Here is a 19,707-nt window from a genome sequence, read left to right as displayed (position 1 = left end):
GAAGGGAGAGGAGAAAGATCGTCGTAGCTAGAAAATCAAGACGAAAGAGCGAACGTGAGAAGAGAAGAAAACGAAAAGATGGAGAACGAAAGCAATCTAGAGGTGACCCATGTTGGTAAGAGGCCACGAGCTGGAGTGAAAGAACGAGGCACTGATCAGCCTTTGTATCGAAAAAACGGAGAGGGAGACGAAGAAGACTCACTATCCCTGATCGCTCCTCTTGAAACCGTAAGACTCGATGAAGGTATCAACGTTTTTAGGTCCTCGAGATCCGTAAGGGTAAGGCTGGGGCTTGGGAGCGGGTCCAGGTCCCTTTCCTTCGATCCAGTGGAGGATAGGGGTGAAGATCTGGAGGGAGAGTGAAGTTCAGTTCTCGAGAGCTCGTCGAAGAGCAGAGAGGTAGGAAGGGAACGAACCTTCCAAGCAGCATCAAGCTCATCGTCTCGGACGAAGTTGGAGTGATCTCCCTTGATGGCATCGAGGATAAGAGCCTCGTACGCTAGAGAACGAGAGAGAAACAGGTCGAAGTCAGCTTCTGGAGAGGGCTGCGACGCGTCGAGGAACGAAAGACGAAGAGGACTCACCCTCAGGAATGATGGTATCCGCGAACCTCCTCTTGTAGGTGAGATCCAGCTCAGTGGGCATAGCCCTCGTAACAAGTCCGGGAGTCTTGGCGTTCATCTTCATGTAGATGGCTTCGGATCTGCGAGATGCGAGGAAGGAAGGAAAGGGTCAGTGACGAGTTTGTCATCAAGAAGTGAAGCGAGAAGCGTAGAAAGGGACGAACGGCTGAATTCGGATGACCAACTCGTTCCTGGCTGAAGACGAGGAGGAAAGAGGGAAGGAAGGAGGTGTGAGCTTGGGGACGAGACAAAGACGAGCGAGGAAGAGAAGAGGAACGAACCGATATCCTTGAAGATACCCGAAGTGACGTCCTTGTACTGCACTCGGATCTCGACCTTGGCCTCGTTAAGAGCTACAAGAAGCGAACGAAGCGAAGAAAGAAACGAATTGAAGTCAGCGTCGAGCTCACCATTTCTCCTTCTTTCCTTCCTTCCTTCCCTCCCTGCCTTCCTGCTCCCCAATCCAGATGCAAGAGGACAGCTCACCCTTTCCAGCCTTCATGATGAAAGGCACACCCTCCCATCGAGGGTTGTTGATAAACAGAACGGTCTCGGCGAAGGTAGGGCAGTTCGATCCCTTGGGAACGGTGTCGTCCTCGAGGTATCCAGGCTTTCCGTTGGCGGCGGTGTACTGTCCGAGAAGAGTATCCTTCTGCTCGATGGGAGGAACACAACGAAGAACCTTGACCTGAAGAACGAGAAGGAGGGAAGGGAAACGAGTCAGGACGGAGTCTGCAGGAGGAGAGAAGGGTGAAGCAAAGGTTCGAAGAGAGCGAAACGAACCTTCTCATCACGGATATCCTCAGCCGAGAAGGAGACGGGTCGCTCCATGGTGAGAACGGAAAGGGCCTGGAGAAGATCTGTGTCGAGAAAGAGCGAGGGAAGGAAGGGAGGGGACGAGGTCAGGCTCGACGCGTCAAAGGAGGAAGAACGAGAAGGAGGGACGAACGGTTCTGGCAGACATCTCGGATGATACCGAACTGAGGGGAACGGAGGAAAAGACAGAAGGTCAGCTCCAGCTCTCGATGCTGCTCTCGAGCTCTCTCGCAAACACCTCCCGCTCAAAAGGTCGAAGTCAAACTCACACCATCGAAGTACCCTCCCCTTCCCTCGGTTCCGATCGCCTCCTTGAAAGTGATCTGCACGTTCGAGACGTAGTTCTTGTTGAACGACGAGTCGAGGAACATGTTTCCGAACCTCAAAACGAGCAGGTTCTTGATCATCTCCTTTCCGAGGTAGTGGTCGATCCTAAAGGTCTCGTCCTCCGTCCATTCAGCCTTGAGATCCTTCATCATCTCTCTCGACGAATCGAGATCCTTTCCGAAGGGCTTCTCGACGACGACTCGGTTGATTCCAGGAGCGGGAGTGTAGTTGTTCTTCTTGAGTCCTTGGGCGACGGTGATGAAGACGGAGGGAGGGAGGGCCATCTGCGTTGGTCGAAGAGAAGAAGGAGGGACGAGGTGGTAGGTAAGGATTGAGGTGGTTGAGAAGAGTGTTGCGCAGAGTGGTGTAGGAGGTGAGGAGAAGGTGAAGAAGGCGAGAGAAGAGGGGTCAGTACGGAACGTGCGAGGGAAGGGAGGGGAGGTCAAGCTCGAGCTCGCAAGATGAGCTCGCAAGAAACAGAGGGAGGACTGACGTAGAAGAATCGGTTGTTTCCCTCCTTCTTGTCCTCGTATTTGTCCTCGATCCTCTTCAACTCCTCCTCCAAAGCCAGGAATCCAGGATCCTCGTCGTAAGAACCAGCGATGTAGGTCGAGATCTTCTTGAACTCCTCGAGCTTGGTGTTGAAGTCGTCGACGGACTGGAGACCGAGAAATGAACGTAACCAAGTTAGCGTACGCGTTCGCTACCAGTAGCCTCGTAGACGTCGACTTCCCGAGATCCGAGAGTGGAAAGGTGGAGCGCTACTCACGTCGTCACCTTCCTTCGGGGTCTTGATATAGCTGATCTCTCGCTTGTGGAACTCCTCGGGATCCATCTTGGTTCGAGCGTATCCGACGATGTGAACATCAGCAGGGAGGTGACCTTGTCGGAAGAGGGTGAAGAGAGCAGGGAAGGTCTGAGGAAGAAAGAAAGCAGACGAGGGGAAGGAAGGAAGGAAGGGAGGAAAAACGTCAGCTTGGTTGTGAGAAAGAGTTCTGGAGATGAGCTCGCTCCAACGAGACTGGGGAAACGCACCTTCTTCTTAGCGAGATCACCGGAAGCTCCGAGGACTGTAGAACGAATCAGAAAGAAGCGGAGTCAGCCACGAGCTCCCAATCAAGAACGAGAACCGAGCTGGTGGGGAAGGAGAGGACTCGAGCGGACGTCCGCCCGGTGCGTCTCTTCGGAAAGTGCTGCCCGAAACAATCCTGCTGCTCCTTCCTCCCCATCAAAAGTGATGGAACTTTTTGGAAGCCTGAGAGCTTGATGTTGAGCTCAAGCTCCCACCCAGGAAAGTTGTGAAAGAAGAGAGGGGAGGGGGAGGAAAGAAAGAGGATCCGATGAGGACGGAGTCTCGAGCCACCAAACCTCCCCATCTCTCTCCTTCTCGACGTCCTTTCCTCCCCAACCACCCGGACAACCTGTCTACCGAGCGCGTACAAAGTTGTAGGGATCCTTCCGCTCTACACCCCTACGGAAAGACCGATCTCGATATCGGATTCCTTTCTCGAAAATTTCGAGGTTTGGATCGCGTCATCAGCTCCTCCTCTCTCCTCCTCTCCCTCCCTCTCCTACGCCTCCAGCGCCTCGACTTTTGAGATAACGTGCTCCTCCGAATTGCCTTCCCACCCTTTTTTTTCTGTATGAGATCTGTACTTACCTACGATGACGGTGTTCTTCTCCATAGCCTGATGGCTACCTTCCATGGAAGGGATGGATCCAGCTCCGGACATGGTGAATTGTTCGACGTCTTGGACAGAGTCGGTCAAGGTGGGAGTTGGCGAGGCAGATCGATAGTCGGGAGCGAGCGAGGAGGGAGTAGATTTGGGGTCGAGGAGAGTGTGAAGGAGGGAGGACATGGTGTTCATAGGTAGGAGGGAGTAAGAGGAGGGAGGGAGGAAGGGAGCAAGGTGGACAGAGAGAGAGAGAGGAGGTGGAGGCGAAGGGTTGGGTAGAGGTTTTGATGAGCTACGTTGGACGGATGGGAGCTGATGGAGGGCGACCGCTGAAGGATACAAGAAAGGAAAGGCTCACGAAAGGAAGGGGGAGAGAAGGAGAGAGAGCTTGTGGTGGTTGAGCGAGAACGGTGATCTGCTGGAAGAAACAGAAGGACGACGACGGTCAGCGACGGAGCGAGCGAGGTCCGGCGACTCTTTCCCTTTCCCTTTTTTCTCCTTGCTGCTCTTCCAGAAGGAGGAGAGGCACGGCCTAGACCTCACGGTAGAAGCTGGAGAGCACGAGGAGGGTGAAGAGGTAGAGAAGACGAGAAGGCGTCAAGCGCATACACTCACAGAAAAGGAGGAGGAGGAGAGATGGATGTGGGTTGAGGTCAACCCTCTGAAATCCGTTTCCCCTTCTCCCCTCTCCCTCTCCCTCTCCCCTCCCCTCGTCAGCTTGGGAGAGAGTGGAGGTCCGTCCAAAGAAAAATCTCAAGCTGACGGAAGTCAGGCTGGGAGAAGGAAAGAGCAAGCTTGAAAGCAGCCGCATATTTTCACAATTTCTCGTCGGAAGCAAGTCTCGAGTGTGTTCCGCTCAAAAAACACCGGTTGAGGACGGTTGCTTCAAACGCGTCTCTTCCTCTCCTGCTTCACTGGAAGCGTTCTCAAAGACACGAAGTTGATCGCACTCTTCGAATATAGCGCTCTCGTCCTGAGAGAGCAGAGGAAAAAAGGTCGCGACAGCGGCAGTTGAGCGAGGGCAGACCGACGTCGCACTTGGCCAGTCCTTCAGCAAAGAACAACCTTGCGCTGGGAAGGTTTGGGAGCGGAAAATGTTCCCAAGATTGATAGATCTACCCCATCAACTGTAGACGTCCCTCCTGATCTCCAAACAACAGCCTGAGAGCTGAACATGTCGCCCGACGCGTCCGGTCCCTTGCCGACCCAGTTCGGAAGCAGAAATTCACCTCTCAGTAAAATCACAGAGCTAGAAAGCTTCTTCGAAAGGTGAGATCTCAGCTCTCACTCTTCGCGTGTAAAAAGTTGATGCTCAGCGGTCTCCAAGGTGGCTGGCCGAAACGCGAAGACGAAGCTCATTCCCTTCCTGGCTTCTCCCTTCTCCCTCTTCCACTCTTCCCTTCCCTCCAACGCCCACTGTCGAAACTTGCATCCTACGAGCTCTCTTACCATCTTCTCCTCGAGAGAGTACCTTCGAGATCTGCAATCTTCCATCGGCAAGCTCGAAATGGATCCGACTTCATCCCCATCTTCAGCTCCCTCCTTCAACTTTCCTCAGCCCGCTCCTCCTCCTCCTCCTTCTCAACCTGGACTCGATGCTGCTGGTACTAGCTCGGTCGTGAAATCACTCAGGAGAGGAGCTGCTTGTCAAGCATGTCGGTCAGTGATTTGTGCTTAAAGTGAGAGACCTCGACGGAGGGGTAGAAACGGAAGGCTGATGAGCTCGACTCTTCCTTCCCCTTTCCTTCTTCTACAGTAAGAGGAAGCTCGTGAGCCCTTGCTCAATCCTCGGGTACTTCGATCGTGTAGCTAACCTCGTTCTCTTGCTTTCCCTCTTTGTAGAGATGCTCGGGTGATCGGCCACAATGTGCTACATGTTCAAAGGTGAGTTTGAACTTCGAGGAGAGAGGTTGAGCTCGACGTCGAACAAGGAGATTTCCCAGATGACTCCGTTCCGCACCTTTTCCTCGTTTCGCAGACAAGATCGGAGTGTGTTTATGATGAGCCTTCTAAGTCAAAGGGTCGGATGAAGCAGTTGGAGGAGAAGATCGGTTTGTGAAGCTTCTTCTCCCTCTCCTCCGCCCCGTCGTCGCTGATCTTTGCCTTCGTTCTCCTCCAGCTTCCCTCGAGAACTTCCTTATCCGATCAGAAGTCCCTCAGTCGGCTCCATCCTCCTACTATCTTCCTCCTCTCCAGCTAGTCCGCAATCAGGACAGCCCCGTCGACAACAAATCCCCGAACTCGTCTGGATTCTCCTCCTATCCCCCTCGTCCTTCCACTCAGCAACCACCCTTCTCCTCGTCGACTCTTCCCAACCCAAGCCTCACAGCTCAAGAATCGTTCTCTTTAGCTCTCGAAGAATTGTTCGGCAGTGGTGGGATAATGGACGAGACGGGAGGAGGAGGAGGAGACGTCGCGTCCTTCAAGCCCATCACTCAACCCCATCCCTGTCACCCGACGGAATCAGTCTCTTTCAACTCGCAGTACCCCTCCTCTCTCCTTCCCGGTTCCTCCACACGACCTCCTCCGTCATGGGATCCCACTTTCGGAGGCCAGGAATCGACTCGACCTCAACTCCCGTCCCCTCCCCAGCCCTACCCTACCTTCTCACCCAACTCCTCCTACTCCCTTCCAACCTATCCAATCACATCCCAGATCTTCGACACTTTCCCTCCCACCCTTCACTCCTCCTTCGCCCAGTCGAGCAGCCCTGCCACCCAACTTCCCTCGTCATCCCATCGAACTTCAACGTCTGGAGGCTTCGTTCTGCCCTCTCGAGACGACATCTCGATAGATCCAGCCCTGAGGTCCCATCTCCTCGGACATTTCTTCCCAAAGATGCGCCATTTTGGATTCTCTCTCCATGTTCCTCGATTCATCGCGTGAGCTCGCTGTTGAACGGGTCTTCATTTTCCTCTTCTCCTTGCTGACTCTCCCCTCCCTTTCACAGTTCCCTCGATGGACCCAAGGATCAACAGCCAAATCCGTCTACTCTCTTCGCCATGTACGCATGTGCTGCTCGCTTCTCGAACGCAGCCGAAGTTCGATCCCTCGACAACTGGTTCATCGACTCGTCGAGAAAGCAGATCCAGCTCGAGCTTCGAGACATGACAGGAAACCTTCTTCAAACGGCTCAGGCGTCCATCTGTCTTGGCGTTCTGATGTGTGAGTCTGGACCTCTCTGCCTACCAAGCTCGAGGGCGGAACAAGACAGAAACAACGAAGCTGACTCTCGTCTCAAACGCGTTTCAGATTCTCGAGCCTCCTACGTCGAGTGAGTTTTCTCTTCACCCTCTTCCAACGAAGTCGATGCCCCATACTGATAGTTTATATTTCTCATCAGAGGATGGGTTCAAGCAGGAGTCACCATGCGCATCGTCGGAGCGTGTTCGCTTCATCGAATCTCGTCCTCGTCGTTCCGTCTCTACTCCGAGGAAACCCATCCCTTCCAGCTTCACAACGGACCTCATACGCTCAAGAGGAAGCCCTTCACTCGATTACGTCCTCCTCGGGACAGTATAGATCTGGGAGATCGTATCCGCATGTTCTGGAGTGCTTTCAGTGAGTTATTGTTCGTTTTTTGCTACGACGTGCGAGGCTCGTCGTACTCGTCTCTGACTCCTCCTCTTCTTCGGTTTCGTTCCCACAGTGCTCGACAGGGTTGCTTCCGCTGGTTCTGGATGGCCTCTAGGAATCCCTGATGCGGATATCGACACTCCTTGGCCTCGACCGGTGGACACGTACGAGAAGGTCGGCTCAAGAGTTCTCGACGCGTCGTTCTCGTGCTTTTTGCTGACCTTTTCCTTCTTTGCCTTTCCAGGACATTTTCGAGGGGACAGACTCTTCGCTCCTCGATTTCCTCTCCCTCGATTCAGTCCCTCCCACTGACCACCAAGATGGGATCCAAGCGACGTTCGTGAAGTCAATCGGTGAGTCTGCTTCCTCTTCTCTCCCCTTCTTCCTTCTCGTTTGCCTCACTCGCTGACCTTTGCAACTCTCTTTTCTTTCCTGTTATAGCTCTCTTCCACCAAGCAGCTCGACTCGGAGATAGCATCACCGTTCGAAAGGCGCCTCGATCAGAGCGCGACGACTCGCCCACTCCCATCCCTCAAGTCCTGCTCGATCTCGAACGATTGCTCCGGAACTTCACCGACTCTTTGCCGCCCAGTGCGAGTACGATGAAGGTGGTGGGAGGGATTCCGCCTTGGAACTCGTACGTCTCTCTTCCTTCCCTTTCGCTTCGTCGAGCGTCGTTGGACCTCGAGTTAACGCGACCTGATCCCTTCTCTCGTCTTGTTCAGCACCATCCCCGTCGGGCCATTCTCCTTCGGTATCGAACCAACAGTCTTCTCGACCAACACCATCATCTACGCGTGAGTTCTGTCGTCCCCTTCTCATCTCTCGCACACCTTTCACTGACTCCGTCCTCTTCTCTTTCATTGCCAGCGCATTCATGCTGCTCTTCGAAGACATGGCCATGTTTGATCCTTCATATCGAGCCAAATCGATTCAAGCAGCTTGCGGTGGAGTCGGATTGATCGCTGAGATCGTGTTTGTCCATCCTCCTCGTTTCGCCTCTTTCCTTCTACCCGTTTCGTGCATCTAAACTAATTCTCCCTCACCCCGATACCTTCTCTTTTCACTGGTTTCTTCATCTGATCTAGCGATCTCCAATGTTCGTCCTACCTCACAATTCCCTCCTCTCCAACCCTCGCACTCGTCTCGATCCTGACCTTCTTCCATTGCTTCCTGCCTTTAGTCGGTCACCTCGACATCATCATCCCCATTTTCTGGAGGCACTTTGCTCGTCTTCTTCTCGAGGAAGCGAAGAGACTTGGTGCTCTCGGTGAACTCGAGGGTGAGTCTTTCGTTTCGTTTCGACGCGTCCCTTCTCTCTTGCTCCTCCTCGAAGCGTCCAGAATGACTCATCTCTTCTCTGTTACAACTCACTCATAGAGGCTTCCCTTCGGCAAGTAGACGTTGAGGTCCTCGTCCTGTCCATGAAGAGGATGGGAGAGGTTTGGGACGTCGGGTTAGTCGAGTTCGTCGCGGTTGCGCTCGTCACTCTTCACCACGCTGACCTCACCTTTTCCGTCCATCAGAGAAACCCAAGCTTCTTTCATCGAGCAGCTCCAGTCTCTCGACATCTCGAAGGAGTCGGAACGAGGAGGTGAGAACTGAAGGAGGAACGAGGTCGGTTGATGTTCGTGCTTTGTTGAGTCGAGTCGTGGGCGTATGTTTCCTTACCCTATCAGTAGAGCATCATGTAGATGGATGAGTTCTGTTTGGCTCGTTCTTCTGAAAAAGAAAAGCCCATCCCTCAGGCCCAAATCGTCTTTCGAACTCCCAACGACGCTTCAAACAAGGAGCAAAAAAAAGGGTTCATGATCCTCTTCCACCTCCCTACTCATCTGTCATGATAGCAAAGAACTCGTCCATCGAAATCTCCCCATCCTGATCAAGGTCGAACTCGTCAATCATCGCTTGCCTGAGCAAATCGTCGAGGAAGAGAGGCAAAACGAACGGTCAGCGTCGAAGCTCGAAACGAGTTCAGTCGAAGGGAAGGTACTCACAGCTCATCCTCATCCAACCCTTCCCCAAGCTCCTTGGCCACTCTACGCAGATTCCGAACCGAGATCTTCCCTGTGTGGTCGTCGTCGAAGAGTTCGAAGGCGCGTCGGATCTCGTCTCTTGGGTCTCGGGCGAGGAGGTGGGCGGTCACTGGGAGGAGAGGGAGGAAGAAAGGGTGGTTAGTTGGCAGACTGCAAGCATAAGTGGTAGGAGGTTGGGGGTGGGTGTAGAGGGTCGAAGAGGGAGGAAGCGGCGAACTGGAGGAGGGAAGGGTGGTTGCTCGAGAGGTCGAGCTCACTCCTTCTCTCCTTCTTCGCCTTCTCTCGTCCTTCCCCGCGCTCAAACAGATCTTCCAGCGACTTTTCGAGCATGATCCCAGCCCTTCATAAACCCTGGTGTTGCTCTCTGAGTTATAAGAGCAAAGGGTCCCTACAGCCAGCTCGAGAAAGCTCCCCTCCTCTCGCCAGCTCTCGTTCCTCCTTCCCTCCCTCCTTCCTCCCCCGTCCCAGCTCCTCTCCCGCCCATCCAGCCCTCATACCTCCCCAACTCCCTCTCACCCGCCCTTTCTAGCACAAAGCAGACCCTCCTGTACTCACTAATCTTCAAAAAATCCTCCCAAACCATCAGCCCTTCCCCTCGTTTATCATGGTCCCTCAACAGCTTCAACACCTCCGCCTTCTTCAGGTCAAACCCCAGCGCCCTCATAGCCACCTTGAGCTCGTGGTAATCAATCGATCCATCCTTATCCGTGTCGAAGAGTTCGAAAGCTTCCTTGATCTCCTGTTTCTGGTCTTCGGAAAGATCTTGACGTTGCTGATGCGAGTTGGACGTGTTGGACGTGGAAGTGTTGGGAGGAGGAGGACGACGTTTGGCTTTTTGGGCAGAGGTGGTATAGAGGGAGGACATCGGAAAGCTGTGTGGATATATGAAGGGGAGGGGAGGGAGGTTAGGGAGGGGAGGGGAAGGGTGGAGGAGGTGGGAAAGGGAGGGGGGAAGGGACGAACGAGCTCGAGTCGAAGGAAGGGAAGGAGAGGTGTTTCAAGAGGGTGAGATGTTGCTGGGAATGGACTCTACGAGAGCTGGAGGTGTGTATTGATAGGTTGTGGGATGTGCGGCTGAGGTTCGGTGGGAAAGAAGGAGGCTTGGTGGGGAGGGCAGGAGGGGGTTGAGAGAAGGAGGAAGGCGAAACGAAACGTCGACCTCGAAGACGCGTCCAAGGAGGTGAGTTTGCTCGCGTGTTGACGAGACCAAAAAAAATGCAAAGCAAGGCACTGCCTCTTCCTCAGCAAAGGAGCAGGCGAGAGACTCGAAGGATATAATCTTACCGGCAAACACGAGAAAGCTGAGGCTCGGAGGAGCTATCGAGAAGGAGCAAACGAGCAAACGACGTCGAACTATGAACCCGAGATCTCGAACTACGAACTCGAAGGAGAGGAGGAGGGGTGAGAAAATCTTAAAAGGGGCTGGAGGAGAGAGCCGGGAGTGCTAGGATGGAGGAGGAGAGGAGGAGGTGATGAGAGAGGAGGGAGAGGAGTTCGGGTTGTTTTTCGATCTAGTTTGCTTGCTTCGCTTTTTCCACCTTACCCCGTTGTTCGTTCCATTTTTTGAAATCGTTTGATATCTGCTTCCTCATGACGTCCTCTTTCTTTGAACCCTCGATTTGAAAGAGGGAGAGCGGGAGGAAAACTCCTGGCGTCGCGTCGCGCTTTCATCTCGTTCGCCAACTCGTCAAAGGGCGTCATCGTAAATTAAGAATGGCAAGTACCTAGTAGTACGTAAACCCAGATAGAGTAGTTCGTTCCCCGAACACAAGCTGAACGTCTCCTCTTCCAGCATCCAACTTGATCGTCCCGTTCCCTCCCACCTGGACGGCAGCGACGTTGTTGATATCTCCCACCGTCGTTGTCCCCAGATAACTCATCTTCCCATCCTCGTTCCAAAGTTGAGTCGCACCGTAGATACTCTCCTCGCTGACAGCTGCTCGACCTTCGTTGGTAGCGACCTCCCACGACCCAGTGAACGCGTTCTCGGGGAACTGAACCTTCATTCCGACTTTCGTGCTCGAGTTGGTGCTGACTGCGTTGAAGGTGAGGTTGGAGTTGGAAGGTAGGGAGGTGATGTTTGCGGAAAGGTATCCTGAATAGTTTCCTGGGAAGTCTTTGGCGATGAGGGTAGCGGAGAAGGGGATGTTGAGAGGAGGGGAGGAGGGGGAGGGGAGGAAGTTGAGATCGGTTTGGATGACTCCGTACGAGTTGAAGAGTAGAGATCGGTAGGTGTTCCATCTCCCTAGAATGACGGATCCAGCGAGAACTTCGATGGACTGAGCGGTGATGCCCTGGATGAAGCCAAAGAGCGAAAATGAGCAACCGAGAGAAGGAGGAGCAGAAAAGACGCATCGCGACGACTCACGGCTTCGCTGTCGGACGAGACGTAGCCGTTGGGAGCTCGAACGTCAAGTACGTCGATGGTAGTGTTGGCGAGGTCTCCAAAGTTGATGTCGATTTCTGACTCGGCGAAAACGGTGAGGTTGGCGATGGAAGTCGTCGGAGGGAAGGTGACGGTGATGTTGAAGACCAAGGCGTCCCTCCAAGAGTCTCGCGATCCTGATTCCCAGACATCTTGATCATCCACAACTCTGAGGGTCTAAACATGGGGGAAAGAGGTGTCGATATCGTCAGAATCCCGCAGAAGACGCGTCCCATCTGAACTCACTCCGAGGATCATCCCGTTTCCACTCGTTTCGACACCTTCTCCGGTCCCATACAGTCCACCAGCCGTCTTAGATAGCTCCTCTAAGCCCCAAGCCCTCGAGGAAGTCTCGTTCCAGCCTTCGAAGACCCGCCAAAGAGCAGTAACGTCGACGACCGTGTCGGAACTTGTTTCGTTTCCCTGACGGAAGGTGACCTGGGACGAGCGGTACCCGAAGATTTTGATGGCGAGAGATGTGTTCGCGTTGAGGTTGATGAGCTGGGAGGAGGAGAGGACGGTGTAGTTGGAGGAGGTATGGCTGGCGTCGTCGGAAGGAATGAAGAGGGCCGTCGGGTAGGAGAAGTTGAACGGCGAGAGGAGAGTTCCGTCGGCGGGAATGAGGGACGAAGGGACCTGTTGAGAAGACAAGCATACAGTAGTTAGCCAGAGGTTTCTGAAGAAGCTGAGAACAAGAGGCAACGAAGTAAGCACGAACCCAAGGATCAAGCGTCGAAGTTGCGAGGGAGAGGTCCGCTGGCGACGCGTTGGCCTTCTCCCTCTTTCTCTTCACTCCCAGCCAAATCATAGCAGACAACAACCCCACCAACGCCAGAAGAGCGACTCCTGTCCATATCTTGATCTTTCGAGTCCAGACGAAGCGCCGAGGGGGTGGTTTGGGAGCACAACTCTCAATGGTTGCATCGTCGAGAGTTTGAGTTGAACCAGTGGATCGAGGAACGAGACCTGGCCTCTCTTGGAGTTCGTACGCCGGCGCCTGATCTGTTCCGTAGGGAGGTGGATGTGACGGATACACGGAGGAAGGCATGCAGCCCAGAAGAGGAAGGGTATCGGAGTGAGAGTTGTGGTTGAAGGATGAAAGGAAGGAGAGCCAAGGTGCGAGCTCAAAAATGGGTTGGTCACTCCGCGTTTGCCCTTTGAGGGGAAACAGCAAAAGATCTGTCTCTTCGGCCCTCAATAAAAAGTCCGCCACGATCCAGGAGGTCTTGAAAATCTTCACAACTCGGAAAGAAAAGTCTTGGAGGAAAGGCAGGTCTCTTTCCAGGCTCTTTCTTCCGCTTCGATTTGACGCGTCGCGAATCTCGAGGAGTCGCCGACTCTTCGTTCTTTCCTCTCTTGCGAACGGTTCTTCGCTCTCAAGTCGAAGGTAGGATCTATTCGAAAGTCAGCTACGGGAGAAGAGCTTCAGAAGACTTTGTGGAAATGCTGTTGAGTGAAGTGCCAGCTTTCTGCGAAGGAGAAGAGAGAGAATGGGTTCGCTACGAGATCTCGCTGATTTGTGCTAGTATCGATCTATCTATCGGTTCTCACTCTCCTCGACCCGAAGAATACTTTTCACAGGTACCTATACGTGGTGTCGATTCGTTGAATCGGCAGTGAATCCATCCTTCTCTCCGGCCGATGGTTTGCGAAAAGTTTATCGTCTTCTCCTTCGAGCGACGTTGGAGAGAGGAGCAGCAATACGGTTAAATTAACGGTTATCAATGGAGTGTACGTAAGAGGGTATAAGTACGGAATACAGTGAGAGAGATCAGCTTCCGAGAGATGCGAAACCAAAAGTGAGTCGCGTCGCGATGTCACGACCAGCTGAGAGTCTCTCCTTCTAAACTCAAGCTTGGACCCGTGGGTCCTGTCATGTGGGCCAGTCCATTATTCCAATCCTGTATTGACGGTAAAGCAACGAGAAGAAGATTCGAGTCAGTCAAAAAGGGAGCTAAGAGAGAGACGAGAAAAAGGAACAGAGCGGGACGAACCTGGACGCGACGAGAAGAGAGCACGCTCACTGAGGAAAGAAGAGAAGCAGGATCCGTCAGCTTTTCGGTCCAGGGGGAACGAGTTGAGTTGGGGGCGAAAAAAGAAGGAGAGAGGGAAGACGAACTGGTCGAACGATCCGTCCCAACGAAATGGCTACCAAGAGACATGAGCACCTTATCGAGGATCGTTGGGTACCTGAAACAGAAGGCGCTGAACGTTAGCGCTGTGTGGAAACCTTTCGGAATTCCCTTCGCTCGTATCGAAATGAAAGGAAGAAGAGAAGGACGAAACGAGAGCTAGAACTCACCATCCTCCCAATCTGTTCCTCAGCACCGAATCGTCTACTCCTTGCCCATCCCGACTCGTCTTCCACCCCCTCCTCTTCACCTCCTCAAAGAACGTGTCGTCCAGCTCGTCCGTGAGAACCAGGACGTTTGTGGTTGAAGGGACCCCCGCCGCGACCATCTCGTCCTGCAGTCGAGCGACTCCGTAGGCGTATTGGGAGACGGTGTAGCAAATCCGGTCCCCTGCGTCCTTGGGACAGTGTTCTTTGAAGAAGTCTCCGTGTCTGGTAGAAGGGGAGAGTCGAAGAAAGGAGTCAGCAGTCGAAGGAGGAAAAGCGAAGGCCTCGACAAGGCGCGTCGACGAGAAGCGAAACGAACCGGATGTGAACGGCGATGAACTGGGCAGAAGAAGAGAGCAAAGGTCCAGGTCAGGGAAGTCTTTGTTCTCAAAAGAGATATAATCCGGACGAAACTCACCGGCGGCACTTCCTCCTCCTCTCCGACTCCGAAAACCTTCCTCAGCACCACCCTTCCCTGCTCAACCAACTCGTCCCTGAAATGCATGTGCGTCCCAATATACTTCCATCCTCCTAATCCTTGAACAAACTCGCTGTAAGGATCTCCTCCCGTCATCTCAGATCCGGCGAGGACTTCGTCAATGCAAACGAGGTGGTCGTTGGGAGGGAGGGCGTCGGGAGTTGATTTCAAGAGACGGGCGATGAAGCTCTGGTAGAAGGCGGAGTTGGGAGTGAGATAGGGGACGAAACCAACCCAGTTTAGGTATCGAGGATCGGTAGTGGATCGAGTTGTTCCAGGGTAGGGAGTCCAGATCGGTTCTGAGCAACGAGGAGGGTGAGCGAAGGGAAGCGAGATCAGCGGCAGGAAAGTTCTGGAGAAGAAGAGATCGCTGCAAAGAACCGTCTCCGTTCCTAGCCATCCTTCTCGACCTGCTTCCCGTTGCTGGGGACGCGTATGGACCAAAAAAGGGAAGCGTGACTCACTGAGTTTCGCGAAACCAAACTTCACGTTCTTTTGAAGCCCTCCCCATCCTCCAATCTCCGGCCAATCCTTGGAATCGGTCACCCACTCCGCTTCACTACCCGGATGGACGTCCTCCCAGTCCAATACCCCGCGCAGAAGAGGAACCTCGAGCTGGAGTCGAGAGAGATTGAACATTCCCGAGACGGGGAGACCGCTGATCCGTGTGGTTGAGAGGATCTGCTGGTTCGCGAAAAAGGGTGGGAGGATGGCGACTCGATTCGTGAGGTAGGAGAGATACAGTACTGCATGGTGAGAAAGGGAGGAAGCGAGTCAGAAGGAGAAGAGCCGAGGAAGTGCGACGCGTCCAATCAACGAAGCGATGCGAACGATTGATTGCACTCCAGACCTGACAGCAAGAGACATAGATAGATCAGCTCCACCTTCTCTACTTGTAACTCTACTGGACGAGAACTCACCTGATTCGTCAAACCTGCTCCTTTTCCGGCGGTGAGGTACGAAAGGTGAGGCTGAAGACGATCTGCTCGACGAAGACCGAAAGAACGATCAGTTTAGATTTTCGTCTTCTGGGTAGACGACAGCTTACAGGAAACTCTGCGAAACCGATGCTGAGCTTATCTGAAACTTTACTCACCCATAGTTGCGTCTCCAGGGTTTCCCGTTAGAAGGGAGTCGTCTGCCGAAGTAACGAGCTCACCTCCTCCTCCCTCTCCTTCCCTCGTCGGCTCGTACAACCTCCAGGCTCCATGAACGTCTGGCCAGTAGAAGAAAAGAGCGATAGAGATTATGAGGGTCAAGGGTAGTGCGATCCGAAGGAATCGAGGCTGTTGGTGAGTCGGTGAGCCCATGGCGAGGACGAGTACGGAAGCGAAGGGGAGGAAAAGGAAGAGGAGGGGAGGGGAGTCGGGAGGTGATGAGAGTTCTGGGCCAGTCGTTGCTTGCTGGGACAACCTGCGAAGAGTGAAGTTGGTAGGGTTGGATGCTAGTCGAGGTTCCTATCCATTAAAGAAAGGCGAAGGAGGAAGGAAGGGAATGAGCGTTGTAGGAGAACTCAGCTGGTCGAACAGAACTTCGAGGACGTGGATTCTGCCCTTGCCGGAGGTGAAGTTAATCAAAGGGGGGGGGGGGGCGGTTTTTAACCTTCGCGTGTGCCTCCTACAAGAGATCTATATTCTGACGAACGCCCCACGCTCGGTCTGACACGCTGGAAGGTTTGAAACCTGCAGGAGAAGAGAAGGACGAAGCAGTTTCAGGGTCGGAGTGCTCGCACGAAGGCCCGACGCGTCGCGGCGTTTCCCTTCCAACCTTCAAACTTCCTTCTCGAAGACTCACCTGCAACACCCATCCAACCTCGTTCGTCCAGTCAGACGCCCAGCCTCGTACACTCTCGCCAAAGACAAGAGAAGAAATGGAAACGAAGATGGATCGATAGTCTACAAAGTACAAAAGAGAAGGCGAACAAACCAAACGAAACGAGAGCACCTACAAAACGAAGGCAGAGAGGCGGAAAAACGATAAGTCACGACGAGTCCAAGAGATATACGTACCAGATTACAAGCTCCGAACACAGCAACGAAGATCTCTCGAGTCCTCAAGCGACTCTAATCTTCTTCGCAGCGGGAGGTCCAGCAGGCTCCTCCTCTGCTTCCTCGTCCTCGTCCTCCTCCTCCTCCGCATCAGAATCCTCCTCTCCCACATCGTAACCCTCCTCTCCCACCTCGTCAACACCTCCAACGACAGCTCCATCCTCGAAATTCTCGTCGTCTCCCGAGCTCTCGTCGTCGTCGGCGGGGGTTCCAGAGGCAGCGCGTTTCTTGTTGTTGGTGGCTGCGACAGCGGCTGGAGGAAGGACGGGAGCGAGCTGTTTGGGATCGAAAGGTTACAGAGGACGATAATGGTTAGCCGAGAGTTGGTTGCGACGAGCTGAAGAGGAAGAAAGGGAGGGAACGAACGGGGACGTCCTCCTCCTCTTCCCCGCTATCCTGATCCTGATCAGAGTCGTAGTCGGCTCTCTCAGGTCCTCCAGCAGGGTTGGTATCGTACTCCTCGTCAGATTCCTCTTCGTCTCCAGACTCAAACTCCTCTCCCTGAGGAACAGAAAAAGCAGAAGAGAGGCAAAGGTCGTCCGTCAGCTGACCATCCTCCCCTCCTCCTCTCCTCCTCCTCGATAACAAGAGCTTGAAGGTGAGAGAGCTACGAACGTAAAGAGCTGAAAGTCCAGGACCACCTGAAGGCGCTCCTTCTTCTCCTTCGCTTCCAGTGTCGTCCTCGCTCTGTTGGGAAAGTCGCGTAAGAAAAAGAGAGAGAGGAAAGGGAAAGGGAGAGAGGGAAGGGAAGGGAAAGCGGATGAGCTGCCGACCCCACGTTCGTCTCGCTTTCCTCCTCACGCCCTGGACAGAGCTGGAAGGAAGGCAGGCTGACGTACCTCGGATGCGAAATCTTCCTCGACGGGCGGCATGACTCTTGTGTTTAAATGGGTAGAAGGGAAGGGGGGAGGGAAGGAGATGATGGTTGTTTGGCGAGCGAGAGACCGAATCGGGAAGGGTGTGATCAGGTTGGTTCGGTTTGCTTCCTTTCCCTCCTTCCTTCCTCTCTATAAATTTCGGGGCAGGATGGCCAGATCTAGAGATACCCGTTCTATCTGCTAGTCTAGAAGAGTCGGTCATTCTCGCACCAGTACCGCAGGGAGAAGCGAAGGCTGAACCGTCGTCCATGACGACCCTTCCCTCCTCTTTCCTCCCAAATCCCTCGACCTTGAGCTGTTATCGCTGAGCTCACAGGTCCATGGCTTCAGTGTGTGTAGCTGCATCTCGAGATAGTCGCTGTGAGACCGTGTCGCAGGAGCTGAGCGGGAACCGACGCGTCGTTCGTCGAAAGCGACATCTCGCCCTCTCGTTCTTCGCGTCCGCCCACTCAGATCTACGACTGTCAGCTCAGCTGGGTAGAGTGGAATGAGGAGGCATGGTCCGGAAGGAGAGATCTACCTACTCGAGGACCGAAGGCCTCGCTGAGACGACGACCGACGAACTCGAGCACCTCTCCTCTCCTTCCCTCCCTTCCTCTCCTCGTCTCTTCACTCCCACCAACCAACCACCCCTCTCTCGCTCTCTTTCTCCAAGCAGACCCTCAGCTCAACAGTCTCTCACTCTGTCTCTCTCCACATCTCTTTCCCTCTCTCCCTCTCTCTCGTTCGAGCGTATCCTAAGGTCATCCATTGGGCGTACCCCCTCCGCCTTCTCCTCTCCCTCCCCCGATCCAAACGCGGTAAAACATTTAGATGGTGGTCTCGAATCGCACGGGTCCAACCTGAGTATCGAAGAAGAGGAGAGAGAAGAAAGGTCAGCGTTCGTTCGAGCTTCGAGCTTCGTTTCGAAGTCGTCGTCCTCCTTCGAGAGGAAGGGAGCGAAGGAGAGAGAGAGAGAGAGAGAGGAAGAACGAACGGTGATGGGGGTGTTTCCGGCGAGAGTGATGTGGTGGGACTCTCGGGGAAGAGCAGGGATCCTCTTGAGCTGGACCTTCTCTGTAGGTTCGAGACGAAGGTCGAAAGAAACGCAAAGTCAGCTCTCAGCTCTCAGCCCTCCTTCCTTCGTTCCTTCCTCCCTCCTCTTCCTTCCAGCATCACAGAGACGGGTACTAACCTCCCTTCTCCTTAGCCTCCCTCTTAAGAGCAGCGTTCCTCTTAACTCGGGCAACGAACTCCTGTCGGCACTTGGAGTGCTTGACGTGCTCGATTCGGAGGTTGACCCTCTTCTCGAGGTATCGGTTTCCGACGACCTTGAAGCAGATGACTCCGACTCCTCGGGGAGAGACGTTGTAGACGACACCGGTCTTTCCGTGGTAGAACTGGAGTTGGAGGTGGTGGTGATGAGGGAGGAGTAGGAGCGAGAGTTTGAGAGGGAAGGGAAGGAGAGAAGCGAGGTCGCAGAGGTCGTCGAGGTTGATCGAAGGAGGAGCCGTAGGAGGAGTAGAGAAGCGAGGAGAGATGGGACAAAGACGAGAAGGACGAGCGTCAGTAAGCTGCTCCTGCTCCGTAAGCAGAAGAGAGAAGAGAGAAGAGGTAGAGAAGAGAGGTAGAGAGACGAACCTTGTGGGGCATACCCTTCTGCTCAGCGGAGTTGGCCTTGATATCGACGATATCTCCGACCTTGTAGGTGACGAGGTAGGTGGACATGGGGATGACTCCCTTGTCTGTTGATCATCACAGAAATCCAGACCGTCCCAGCAACGCCAGGTCAGCTCCAAGACGAGAGAGACGTGACAGCGACGAGGGGAGGAAGGTCGTGAACGTACGTCGGAAGTCCCTCCTGAACATGTGTCGCGTACGCGCTCGGTATCCGAAAGAGTGAGGCATCTTGAGGAAGCTGAGAAGAGAGAGAAGAGGTGGGTGAAGGAGTGGGAGAAGAAGGAGGAGTCAGTCGGGTTGAGATTTGGGTCCAAAGAGAGGGAGTAGGTTGAAGTGCTTTTGAGCGAGGTGTCGACGGAGGGATTGGGATGTAGAGGTCGATAGGAAGAAGTTGGTGGTAGGATCATAGGTTCGTTGGATAGAGGAGAAGCAGGAGTAGGTGTAGGAAGTCGAAGGAGGGTATATCTGTTCCAGGGTCGAGCTCCATGTTGAACGAAAGGAGAGGGAGGAAGATTCCTTCTTCGAGCTCGACAACCTTTCTCTCTCTCTTCCCTCCTTCTCTCCTCCCTCCCTTTTCCGTTTCGTTTCGAGGGCGTGTTGTTTCCAGAGGCTAGGAGGTGCGAGTGCTGAGGAAGAGAAGGCGAGGGTGGGGTGGTGTAAACTACTAACTTGAGACAAAGGGTGGTGGCTGGGAGACGGAAGACTTCGCGAAAAGGGAAAGAGAGAGGGCCAGGAAAGGAAAGGGAAGGGGAGGGGAGAGAGGGGACCGCCTGCGAAAAAAAAAAAGCTTTCGGGGGCGGATTCAAGGCTTTGTCCCAATTCGAAGC

General features: G+C 53.9%; 7 protein-coding genes across 7 annotated transcripts; 1 reads left to right on the top strand and 6 right to left on the bottom strand.

The window, feature by feature from the left end:
- Window positions 1-96: 96 nt before the first annotated feature.
- Window positions 97-3,499, bottom strand: ZWF1 (glucose-6-phosphate dehydrogenase; the record flags this gene model as incomplete). The annotated part of the gene is made up of 14 exons (XM_076637382.1): window positions 97-130; window positions 203-348; window positions 417-499; window positions 585-703; window positions 788-818; window positions 905-976; window positions 1,110-1,311; window positions 1,407-1,483; window positions 1,573-1,603; window positions 1,709-2,050; window positions 2,260-2,424; window positions 2,536-2,682; window positions 2,802-2,836; window positions 3,427-3,499. The coding sequence occupies 14 exons, from the start codon at window positions 3,497-3,499 to the stop codon at window positions 97-99; spliced, it is 1,557 nt and encodes a 518-aa protein (XP_076497206.1).
- Window positions 3,500-5,095: 1,596 nt separating this feature from the next.
- Window positions 5,096-8,623, top strand: BDY24DRAFT_369973 (uncharacterized protein; the record flags this gene model as incomplete). Its single annotated transcript, XM_076638085.1, has 16 exons — window positions 5,096-5,121; window positions 5,199-5,211; window positions 5,285-5,326; window positions 5,421-5,493; window positions 5,562-6,324; window positions 6,393-6,607; window positions 6,695-6,716; window positions 6,786-7,003; window positions 7,092-7,192; window positions 7,263-7,371; window positions 7,460-7,655; window positions 7,744-7,815; window positions 7,889-7,965; window positions 8,202-8,300; window positions 8,399-8,474; window positions 8,545-8,623. 16 exons carry the CDS (start codon window positions 5,096-5,098, stop codon window positions 8,621-8,623), a joined length of 2,181 nt encoding a protein of 726 aa, XP_076497205.1.
- A 184-nt stretch (window positions 8,624-8,807) lies between these two features.
- On the bottom strand, window positions 8,808-10,210 carry BDY24DRAFT_387349 (uncharacterized protein). Its single transcript, XM_076640216.1, has 3 exons — window positions 9,610-10,210; window positions 9,016-9,163; window positions 8,808-8,930 (listed from the first exon to the last, which is right to left on the bottom strand). Exons 1-3 carry the CDS (start codon window positions 9,917-9,919, stop codon window positions 8,846-8,848), a joined length of 543 nt encoding a protein of 180 aa, XP_076497204.1. The 5' UTR covers window positions 9,920-10,210; the 3' UTR covers window positions 8,808-8,845.
- A 568-nt stretch (window positions 10,211-10,778) lies between these two features.
- On the bottom strand, window positions 10,779-12,566 carry BDY24DRAFT_440956 (uncharacterized protein; the record flags this gene model as incomplete). Its single annotated transcript, XM_076644569.1, has 4 exons — window positions 12,198-12,566; window positions 11,726-12,115; window positions 11,423-11,656; window positions 10,779-11,348 (listed from the first exon to the last, which is right to left on the bottom strand). Exons 1-4 carry the CDS (start codon window positions 12,525-12,527, stop codon window positions 10,779-10,781), a joined length of 1,524 nt encoding a protein of 507 aa, XP_076497203.1. The 5' UTR covers window positions 12,528-12,566.
- Window positions 12,567-13,296: 730 nt separating this feature from the next.
- Window positions 13,297-15,849, bottom strand: BDY24DRAFT_440955 (O-fucosyltransferase family protein; the record flags this gene model as incomplete). Its single annotated transcript, XM_076644568.1, has 10 exons — window positions 15,392-15,849; window positions 15,216-15,277; window positions 15,127-15,145; window positions 14,760-15,041; window positions 14,236-14,594; window positions 14,137-14,156; window positions 13,782-14,042; window positions 13,599-13,669; window positions 13,474-13,502; window positions 13,297-13,380 (listed from the first exon to the last, which is right to left on the bottom strand). The coding sequence occupies exons 1-10, from the start codon at window positions 15,603-15,605 to the stop codon at window positions 13,297-13,299; spliced, it is 1,401 nt and encodes a 466-aa protein (XP_076497202.1). The 5' UTR covers window positions 15,606-15,849.
- Window positions 15,850-16,337: 488 nt separating this feature from the next.
- On the bottom strand, window positions 16,338-17,323 carry BDY24DRAFT_387347 (uncharacterized protein). The gene is made up of 4 exons (XM_076640215.1): window positions 17,183-17,323; window positions 16,959-17,030; window positions 16,710-16,844; window positions 16,338-16,618 (listed from the first exon to the last, which is right to left on the bottom strand). The coding sequence occupies exons 1-4, from the start codon at window positions 17,213-17,215 to the stop codon at window positions 16,349-16,351; spliced, it is 510 nt and encodes a 169-aa protein (XP_076497201.1). The 5' UTR covers window positions 17,216-17,323; the 3' UTR covers window positions 16,338-16,348.
- A 707-nt stretch (window positions 17,324-18,030) lies between these two features.
- BDY24DRAFT_414727 (60S ribosomal protein L21-A) lies at window positions 18,031-19,108 on the bottom strand (the record flags this gene model as incomplete). Its single annotated transcript, XM_076643359.1, has 5 exons — window positions 18,031-18,063; window positions 18,198-18,277; window positions 18,396-18,600; window positions 18,842-18,945; window positions 19,048-19,108. The coding sequence occupies 5 exons, from the start codon at window positions 19,106-19,108 to the stop codon at window positions 18,031-18,033; spliced, it is 483 nt and encodes a 160-aa protein (XP_076497200.1).
- Window positions 19,109-19,707: the final 599 nt, after the last annotated feature.

This window comes from Mrakia frigida, assembly GCF_051309035.1.
Source record: "Mrakia frigida strain ATCC 22029 unplaced genomic scaffold BDY24scaffold_13, whole genome shotgun sequence".
Classification (NCBI taxonomy): Eukaryota; Fungi; Basidiomycota; class Tremellomycetes; order Cystofilobasidiales; family Mrakiaceae; genus Mrakia; species Mrakia frigida.
This window is presented reverse-complemented; position numbering and strand designations above follow the sequence as displayed.